This window comes from Myotis daubentonii, chromosome 12 (assembly GCF_963259705.1).
Source record: "Myotis daubentonii chromosome 12, mMyoDau2.1, whole genome shotgun sequence".
NCBI classification, from domain to species: domain Eukaryota; kingdom Metazoa; phylum Chordata; class Mammalia; order Chiroptera; family Vespertilionidae; genus Myotis; species Myotis daubentonii.
Window position 1 is genome coordinate 26,033,966 of NC_081851.1, and position 9,842 is coordinate 26,043,807.

A 9,842-nucleotide genomic window follows, 5' to 3' on the forward strand; every position below is an offset into this window, starting at 1 on the left:
TTTATATATATAGATGGCAACTATATTTTTTTTCACCTTTGAGTCATCAGTCTTGTCTTTTCCTCACATTTCTTATAATTTCAAGTGCTATCAGTTCTACCTCTTATTTCTTAAACCTATTAATTTCATCTCCTCTGCTATAGGGAGATCAGAGCAGGGCTACCATGAAGACGTACAGGTTGGGCCAAGTGGGGCCTGGCAGCAAGTCCCTTTGATTCATACAAGGCATTATATGCAATGGCTGTGCCACAGGGTCTTTTTTTGTTTTGTTTTTAAATCCTCACCCAAATTTAGAGTGGGAGTGAGAGGGGAAACAAGAGAAATGATTGGTTGCCTCCCTAGAATTGATGTCTAGAGCAGTGGTCACCAACCTTTTGGACCTCACGGACCACCAGTTGGTGACCGTGGGTCTAAAGAGTGGGAGGGAGGGGAGAAACAGAAATAATTGGTTGCCTCCCTATGGAACCTGCAACCCAGCCAGGTACGTTCCTGGGAATCAGTCTTGACCCTTTGGTGTGCGTGGGCCAACCCACTAGCCATTGAGCAACACCAGCCAGGGCACCACAGGTATGGAGCAAGAATGGTGTGGGGGAACTGCACAAGCGACACAATGTACCTCAGCACTGTGTCCTTTGCCAGTAGGTTCTGTCTTCTGTTCACCTTCTCCCCTTTGGTAAGAATAGCAGCTCTTTCTCCTTCACTTTGCGAGGGGACACTTACAAGGGTGCTGCTATTCCCAAACTTAGTGTACCACCTCTGTGACTGTTTTCCCAGTGAAAGTGCTGGGAGGATGGGACAGAGAGAAAGGGTGGTCATCTTTTTAAAAAAATATATTTTATCTTTTAGACAGGAAAGGAGAGGGTTAGAAACATCCATGAGCGAAACATCGATCAGCTGCCTCCTGCACACCCACTCCTGGGGATGTGCCCACAACCAAGGTACTTGCCCTTGACCGGAATTGAACCTGGGACCCTTCAGCCCACAGGCTAACACTCTATCCACTGAGCCAAACCAGTCAGGGCAAGGGTGGTCATCTTAACACTGGTAAACATTGTTCAATGGAATAAATCTGGGTTATTCAGATTTTAGGAATCAGGACCTATGCAACTGTGGCTGTTTTGGGAATGGGTTGTCAATGTCCTTTTAGCCAGAGGCATTTTAGTATTCTATGACCAGCATTTGGATCTCCTGTCCAATCCATGTCACCCTTTTTGAAACTTTATAGAAAGGCAAATAAACTGACATTCTCTTCTATATTTCATACTTTCTCAACCACCCTGTTGCATGCCTTTGCTCCTACTCTTCTCCCTGGGCTCATGCTCCTCTGCCTTCCTATCTTTAAAATTCTTTTCCCCCAAAGCAGGAGAAGCACCTTTCCTTTGGCATCTTCCTAGCAAACAATCTAAGGCAGTTACTTCTCTGGTGCTGTCCGTCCAGCCTGCAGGGGTCCACTCATCCTCAGACCCTTATTTGGCCCACAGTTACTGGTCTTCAGGCAGCAGTGCATTATCTAAGCCAGTGGTCGGCAAACTCATTAGTCAACAGAGCCAAATATCGACAGTACAATTGAAATTTCTTGAGAGCCAAATTTTTTAAACTTAAACTATATAGGTAGGTATATTATTAACTTAATTAGGGTACTCCTAAGCTGGTCTTTGCTAAAAACGTCTTTAATCTGATTAAGGTACGTTTGCTGAGGTCAACCCCTTCCAACTCTCCCATCCACACTTGTCTTGTATACTTGTTTCGTCTATCTCATTTCCGAAAACTGACTTCTGCACATGGGCCACAAAGTTTCAAGTGCACTGTACGTGCGTGTCACACGTGGTATTTTGTGGAAGAGCCACATGTGGCTCGCGAGCCGTGGTTTGCCGACCACTGATCTAAGTGTTCCAAAATATGGAGCTTTTCAGTTTCCTGTTTAGAAACTTCAACTTACAGCCTCCAACACCTATTGGAAAATGGGTTTAGATTTTCAAGACTGAACATTACCTCCTTAATACAGGTATCCCCTCACTTTCCAAGTCTACAGTAGGCCACTTCACTTTTAAAGACCTGTTAGCACACCTGTTTGTGCTGATAGGAATCTGATGAGACTGTTTGCATTTATGAAAAACAAAAAACAATTATGGAGCCTGTTTTATATTAAGTTTTATGCCCTCAATCTTAGATAATGCAAAACACTGGCAGTGTAGCAATGGCTACTGTAATAAGGAGACACATGTCATTGGCTAAAAAAGGCCGTGTTTTAAGAACCTAACCTTGAATTTCCTTAGTGCTAGGGATAGGTAGGGTTTATAAACATTAAATGCCTACAGTCAGGGTTGAGATGATTGCCCTGAACAATGGATAGAATTAGTTAATCAAGGTCAGAGTATGTTCTCAGATCACATTCATACCAAACACTTAAAAAAATGATGGACACAGTTAAGGTAGAACCTAGCATTTTATTTAGATCTTCATTAAACTGTTGGAATTGAGAACCAGACATACGTAATAAACCTCCAAAAATAGATCCTGAAAGGCACTTTCTGCTTAGGGCAAGCAGTCATGGAATAAGCATGTAAACAAGCTGGCTTCTCTGTACCACACCAGCCAAGTCAGCTTTCTCCATGGCCAGCCGCACCAGCTCTGCCCTCCCTTGTTAACACCAGCCAGAACCCCTGTAGGTCTAACCCAAGGTTTTTCTGTAGGACACCTTGGCCTACCTGGGAATGCTGGAAACATATTAAAGGAATCATGGTGTTGAGGAAAAAAAAAAAACTTTTAAAAGCTGCCATCTGAGGTGATGGCTTCTCTGTACTTACGCCATACCCCAGAATACAATAAATAAGCAATTAGAAAATGTTCAAGTATGAAGGGATTTTCCTCCTCCCCGCCAAAAGCACTGCTCTCTGAAGGAAGCTGGTTTCTCTGTAGCTACACCAGCTGTTCAGAAAGCTCATTGGACCTGGTTTTGAAAACAAAACAAAGTTAAAACCTTGGGAGGAATTATTGTGCAGTGTGGAGTACTTAGTCTTTCTTATAAAGAAAAAAAAAAAAAAGTTATCTGGTACCAAAGTGTGCAACCTACAGACCCTCAGGTACTGCCCTATGACTTCTCTGTATGATATCACAAGGGTGCCAAGTGCCTGTTTTTCTAGAGCTAGGAGTTGGTGGTTTGGCTAGTGCTGAAACCATGCATAAGATTGGTTTACTAAATAAAACCTTATTACGTACGTCCTCCAAGACAGCTGAGTAAGTGGAGAGATTTGATTTGGTGCTGTTTAAGAGATGGCAATTAAGAGCATAAGCACCAGGGAGATGGTTTAATGGTAACTGCCTTTTTTTTTTTTCGTCAGGCTAGAGCTCCATCTGGAACTTGCGTTACATGCAAGAATGATTGAATAGGGAACACTCCCTGACAAAAAGCTACATAATTAGAAATGGATCATGTTATAGGGAGGATAAGGAAAAGCTTCACATCCATAATAGAGCTGGAAACATTACAAATTCATGCTGACAGGGCTGTGGCATTGCCAGACAGAAGCTATAATGGAACTACTAGTACTTTACGTGCACATTACAAGGACATTTTCAGCATTTGGTGAGGAAGTCAATGCAATTAGAATTTTAGGGGTTGGATGATAGGGCACAAAGGTTCAATTTCAAAGCATTATTTACTACAGTGTTGTTGATTTGTTTCTAGGCAGTTACATGGATCACCTATGCTCACTAAATTCATTATAATGGTGAACAAAAAAAACCTAGGGGCAGAATAGCAAGCGAACTTACAGTCCCCCACACAAGCTAAAATTCATGTCATTGACTAGAGTGACTGCAACTGATCAGGAGCTGAAAGAGGACAGGAAATTTTAGGAAGAAGGGCCCTTTCCCTCAGAGCTTGAAGGCTTCTCTGTAGCCTACGCCAACAAGTCTGGGGAAAAAAGGCTAACACTTTTAATATTTAAGCTTTCTGGGCACTTCCCATGGGAAGCTGTCCCTACCAAAGTGGCCATAGGCTGCAGTCCTCTGATAAATTGGCTTCTTCAGATCCAGATCCCTGGAATATACAAGTCCGTAACTTAATATGTAGCAATTAATTAAAAGTAAGCAAAATAATCAGCAAGACTCATTTTCAAGACTCCTGGCAAATGAGTTCAGTTCTCTGGTGTATGCTAGGAAAAAAGTTTGTGGCAAAAGTGTTTGTTACTTCCCTGGTGTCCAAACTCCTTGCACAGTCCTTATTAGTAACTAAAGTTCTTGTTTTTCGGTCCCTGGCTCAACAAATATGAAAACTTGTCGTTATTCTGAGAAATTCCAAGTATCAAAAGCTCACCTGAGATCATGGAATACTTACCAAAGTCCCATGCCCACCCCCTACCATGGTTATTTTATCAATAACCTTGAGTATCCCATTCATCTGTACTCATTTCTTTGAAGTAAACATTCTTAGGTAAGATGAGCACAAAGCCCAGTACCAAGTATGGAGGATTCTCTAGGGTGGTTAAACCATGGAGCACTATACTTTTGGATTTTTTTAAATATAAGCCTTTCCTAAAGGCAACTCAAAAGATAACACCAACATATTCTAGGAATTAAAATATTCCCCCGCCTGAGTAGTCTTTCTTCACCATCTCAGATTAAAATATATCTCTAATATACACACACCCACACCCTTAATATTTTTCACTAGCAATAGGCTTTACCGTCTTTACCTGACAATGACCCCAGGGCGGAGGTCAAAATTCTTCTTCACAATCTCTAATAGCTCTCTCTCACTCTTCTGAGAAGTGCCATAATGGAAAATGGAGATAGACAATGGGTGAGAAACTCCAATAGCATAAGAGACCTAAGAGGATTCAAATATAACAGTCATCAGAAAACTTACACACTTGTATAAAAGAAGTAGATAACTACTGAGGGCGCCCTCCCGCTAACATGCCTTTTAATCACTCATTGTATAAAAAAAGAGTATATACCTGCACAAGAACCCTTCTGCATAGACCTTCTTTAACAAGGGATTTTGCCACCCAACGAGCAGCATAAGCCGCAGAACGGTCCACCTTGGTATAATCCTTTCCTGAAAAGGCACCTCCTCCATGAGCTCCCCAACCGCCATAAGTATCCACAATGATTTTCCGACCAGTTAAACCAGCATCGCCCTGAAATTACAAAAGATTTAAGTCACTTTATGCCTTCCCCTTTCCAGTAAGTGGTCCTAGATGAACTTTGTTAAATGCATATTCTGTATCACTCAACAAATATCCTCAGAAGACTCACATATAGGACTCAAAAACCTAGAAATAAGGTGGCAGGAGCCAAATTTTTACAAGTAACCATCACAAAAAAATAAACGGGATTGACATTAATGCCTTACCTGAGGCCCACCAATAACAAATCTGCCACTTGGCTGCAGATGATAGATTGTATCCTCATCAAGGTATTTTGCAGGTACAACGGCTTTGATGACTTTCTCCTTCAGGGCATCCCTCATCTCATCAAGACAAACTTCTTCATCATGTTGAACAGATATAACGATTGTATGGACTCTGATGGGAATCACAGCACCTCGATCCTGCATGTACTGCACAGTCACCTTGAAGGCAACACAGGTCATCAGATTATCAGTCTACTGAACAATAGTTTTTGTTTTTGGTTCTCTACCCTAAGTAACAAAAGACAAATGCTATTCTTTTTTAAATTAGCTTTAATCAAACATCACTAATATTCAGGCCAGTGTAATATGCATGTGTCATCACTTACTTGAGTCTTAGAATCTGGGCGTAACCAAGGTAAAGTGCCATTACGGCGCAGTTCAGCCAGTTTGGCATTGAGCTTGTGTGCTAAGACTATGGTTAAAGGCATGCATTCCTCAGTTTCATCAGTGGCATAGCCAAACATCAAACCCTAAAAAAGTAAAGTCACCAATGTCATCAATCCAAGCCTCAGAATTTAATGCTAGAAGAGATGCAAATAATGTCTATCCCAATACCTGATCTCCTGCACCAATGTCTTCCTCGTTCCGGTCAAGGTGAACACCTTGAGCAATATCTGGTGACTGTTGCTCCAAGGCCACTAGCACATTACAAGTCTTGTAGTCAAACCCTGTAACAAAAGCAAACCTTATTTAAAAAAAAAAAAAAAAAAAAAAAAAAAAAAGCCCATACACACAGTTGACCCCTGAATAATATACATCTGCCACTTGGCTGTATGTAGGGTAATTGTTTGGGGTTGGGGGGCCTGGTGTCAGCCGTCAGGTCAGTGCCCTAAACCCCTGTGTTGTTAAAGAGTCGCCTGCACTACTAAAGATATCAAATATACTTAAAAGTTAGTACTTTTGGAGAATGGAGTAGAGCTGGAACCAAAGGATAGTAAAACTGTATAACTGGAGTTAAAGATTAACAGAAACACCCTAGAAAATAGAGCTAGAGAGGGTTGAAGAAAATATTTGGAAAAATGAGCTTAGAAAAGCCAACTCATTAAAACATACCTTTGGAAGAATCATCATATCCAATGTGTTTAATGGTTTCACGAACCACCTTCTGGTAGTCAATAGCAGCTCTGGATGTGATTTCCCCAGCAAGAAGGATCATTCCAGTTTTAGCAACAGTTTCTAATAAAAGAGAGGTTTACACTCCAACATCACTTTTACAAAGTAATTTTCATATTGCTAACTCTCATCAGAAGCAATACGGTGAACCTACCACAAGCCACTTTGGCATCAGGATCCTGCAGAAGGTGAGCATCAAGGACAGCATCACTGATCTGGTCACAAATCTTATCTGGAAAAAAAAAATCCTAGCTCAATTTCTTTTACTGTTAATATATGTCATGCCCCCTTCCTTATAACCCACCCACAGCTGTAAAGACCTCTGCTAGAGCTTCCTTATAATTGTGGTAGGAACCTACATAAGACTTATCAATTTAAACATTTTCAAGTATCCAATTCAGTAGCATTCCAAATATGGAGATCTTAACTGCTGTATAATTACAGCACTGTTTTACCAGAAGCCATTGGCCTGAAGAATAAATGCTGGATGTAATGTTACATGTTACTTGAAAACTTGACACCATGGTCTTAATATAGCTGTACCACAAGCTCACCAATTCAGATAAGCCAGCAGAATATCCAGCATGTTTTAATACATTTAAACTCATTACTGCATATGTACTTTATACCCGATGCCAGTCCTGTCTCTCCAGTACACTCAGACATTTTGAGAAATTAAGTTCCCAAGCAAAATAAATTCCATTGTTAAATAGAATAGCCACATTATTGAGATTAATCAAGTAAAAGCATTAATAAAGTCATTTATCTTCAAATCCACAGGCAAATGTAGGAAAGAGCTTTGGAGTACTGATTTTCATTTTTCAAACAATACTTATTTTATTCCCAAAATGTAAAGTTTGCATTGTAAATCCAACCAACCAGAAAAGGTGAATTGTTTATCAATTTTTCTCTGATCCTGAGGAACACCAGTTAGGGCAATGAGAAATAATGTCAACTAAAGAGTTAAACAATGAAAGCAAGGGACAAAGGGAATAAAATGGCAAAGTATTTCATATTATTATGAGTGGTCCAGGAACAAGAGCTGAACAGACTGGGAAATGCCGAAATGTGTATTCTGAATCCTTGTTGAATTTCTCCTCTATACTAAAAACCGGGAGAGGGGGGTACAGAATACCCCCATGCCACTTCCCTGAATTTTCTGTAACAATGCAAAATGTACACGCCAGTCAAGCCAAAAGCTCACGGCTTCATCTGCAAACTTAGAAAAGCTTGTGACTGAAATGATTAAGCCACCTGACCTTCTCTCTCCAGGACCTTGGGTTCTGTCCTCTCTCTACCAGGTGGTGCTTGTGGAACTTAAAGGCACGACAGAAATGGACCCTGAAACCATCACACTAGAGAACTAGGCATGGTGGTCGACCTAAGGGCAGAAGTCGTCCAGCAAAACAATAATCGTTACCAGGTGATGTTTCTGGGTACTGATGGCAAGAACCCTGAAACAGCCTCCCTGGCTCACCTGTAAACTGATCCCCGTAATGGCGGACCAGCGGACAAAGCCAGGGAAGGAAGCCTTAAGTAAAGCCCTCCTAACGGTCGGCACCCCAGGTACTTGACAACGCAATGGCAGCTTGCGCTTCATTTGTGCTTCCCCTCCTTCTCAGACGGGCCCAAATAAGGCGAACCTTCAGCGCACGCCGTCTTTACTTGGAGACGGTTGCCTCGAAGGGGAGACCACATGCTGCCTAAGGGCAAGTCCGCCTTCTCCGTGAGCAGCGACCCCAGGCCAGGAATTCACCGGAGAGAAAGCGTCCCCAGGGGCAGGCGCCCAGGCCGCCCGGCCGCTCCCCAGTCCCAGATGCCACACGCGGCGGACACGTGGTCGCGGCTGCAATGCGGGGCGCGCGCTCCCGAGGGCCGGGCGGGCGCGCGCGCTCCGGGCGGGACGCCCACTGTGCGCTATCGGGATGGCGAATAGGAGGAAATAGTGCCCTCACCGGGTAGAGCACGAGCGGCCACGGCCCCCGCCCCCCGCCCTCTCGTTTTCTGGAGTCTTCTCCAAGCCGGAGCGCGCGCCCGGGTAAGAGGGAGGAAGCAGCGGGGCGGGGGAGGGGAGGGGAGCGGCGTACACGCGCTGGGCACCGGCGGCGCCACGAGGAAGGCGCGCAGCCGCCGCTCTTTTCACCGCCCGGCGAGCGAGGGCAACCAGTGTGGGAGCGGAGCCGCTGTCTGCGGGTCCGGCCCGGCCCCACGACCCGCCCTCCCTCCGCGCCAGGCCCGGTCGCCTCACCGGAGTGTCCTTCGCCCACAGACTCCGAGGTGAAGAGGAAGGTGCCCTCCTCGATGAACGCATCGTGGAAGCCGTTGAGCTGCCCGTTCATGGTGGTGATGGTGGTGAGTGACCGCGACGCTGAGGAAGGCGAGAGAGGAGCGGTGCGGCGACGACCGCGAAGTGCGCAAGCAGAAGGCAGAGTTCCACTGGGCGCAGACCGGCGGTGCGGAGCGAACTGGGTGGCGGGCAGCACGGCCCAAGGCTTATATACCCGAGCTCCCCGCGCGCGCGCGCGCGCGCGCCCGGCTCGGCCCCGCCCCTCGGCGTCGCGCGCCTTTGCACCACTCGCGCGGGGGGCGGCGCGCGCGGGCCGCTCGGGCTGAACCACCCTGTGAGGCTCCCCCCCGGCGAGCACTAGCCGCAGGAAGCACTCGTGATGAGGCGTAAGCGGGAGCCCGAGTGTGCGGGGTCGTCGTGCCCTTCCTGTGCGATGTGGGAGGAAGGGGACCCGGAATGTGTGGGGCCGCTCCCCTGCGCGCCGACATGGCACCTCCCTGCCGACCGTTGACCGGGCTTTCGGTCCGCGGAGTCGCGTCCCCCAGCGGTGGCGGTGGGAATCGTGGAGTTTTTGTGCCCTGGCCCTGGCCCTGGCCCGTGGGTCCCCGGCCGCCCCGCATCCGGATGCCCGGGTGGCAGGCCGCGCGTGCGGCCCCCGGCCCCGCGACGGTGGCCATCTTGGCGGCCCGCGGCGTCTCCGCACCGCCTTCCTCACCCCGCCTGGCGTGCCGCGGCCGGCCGGCCAGCCTGAGGGGGACGCCCGGGTTTGCTAGTTTTTTTGGTTTATTTTCTTGCGAGAACGATGTATTCCTGTCAGTGCTTTCTTGGTGAAAGCCTCCGAGGTGAAAATGGCGGAAAAGCAGAATAGTGAAAGTTCTGTCCTCGTAACGTGTTAACGACGGCAGCCCTCCTCCCGCGCCCCGCGCGCAGGTTCCTGAGAGAGGCCCTTCCTTCCCTTTGGGGACCCCTCAGTTCCGGCTGCTTCTCCCTCCGAGGAACGAGGCCCCTCGCGCGGCTGACCTC

At 46.3% G+C, this 9,842-nt stretch overlaps 1 protein-coding gene across 1 annotated transcript; it reads right to left on the minus strand.

The window, feature by feature from the left end:
- Positions 1 to 2,427: 2,427 nt before the first annotated feature.
- Positions 2,428 to 9,015, minus strand: MAT2A (methionine adenosyltransferase 2A). The gene is made up of 9 exons (XM_059659287.1): positions 8,781 to 9,015; positions 6,687 to 6,764; positions 6,473 to 6,595; positions 5,975 to 6,087; positions 5,746 to 5,889; positions 5,360 to 5,578; positions 4,962 to 5,144; positions 4,698 to 4,831; positions 2,428 to 4,042 (listed from the first exon to the last, which is right to left on the minus strand). The coding sequence occupies exons 1-9, from the start codon at positions 8,869 to 8,871 to the stop codon at positions 3,940 to 3,942; spliced, it is 1,188 nt and encodes a 395-aa protein (XP_059515270.1). The 5' UTR covers positions 8,872 to 9,015; the 3' UTR covers positions 2,428 to 3,939.
- Between the last annotated feature and the right edge of the window lie 827 nt (positions 9,016 to 9,842).

Bases quoted from the DNA above. Each gene is read 5' to 3' on its own strand.
- MAT2A (XM_059659287.1), bottom strand. From the start codon at position 8,871: ATGAACGGGCAGCTCAACGGCTTCCACGATGCGTTCATCGAGGAGGGC. The intron at 6,765-8,780 runs GTGAGGCGACCG...TTTTTTTTCCAG, and splicing joins TGTGGGCGAAGGACACTCCG to ATAAGATTTGTGACCAGATC. The intron at 5,145-5,359 runs GTAAGGCATTAA...TTGTAATTTCAG, and splicing joins TTGTTATTGGTGGGCCTCAG to GGCGATGCTGGTTTAACTGG.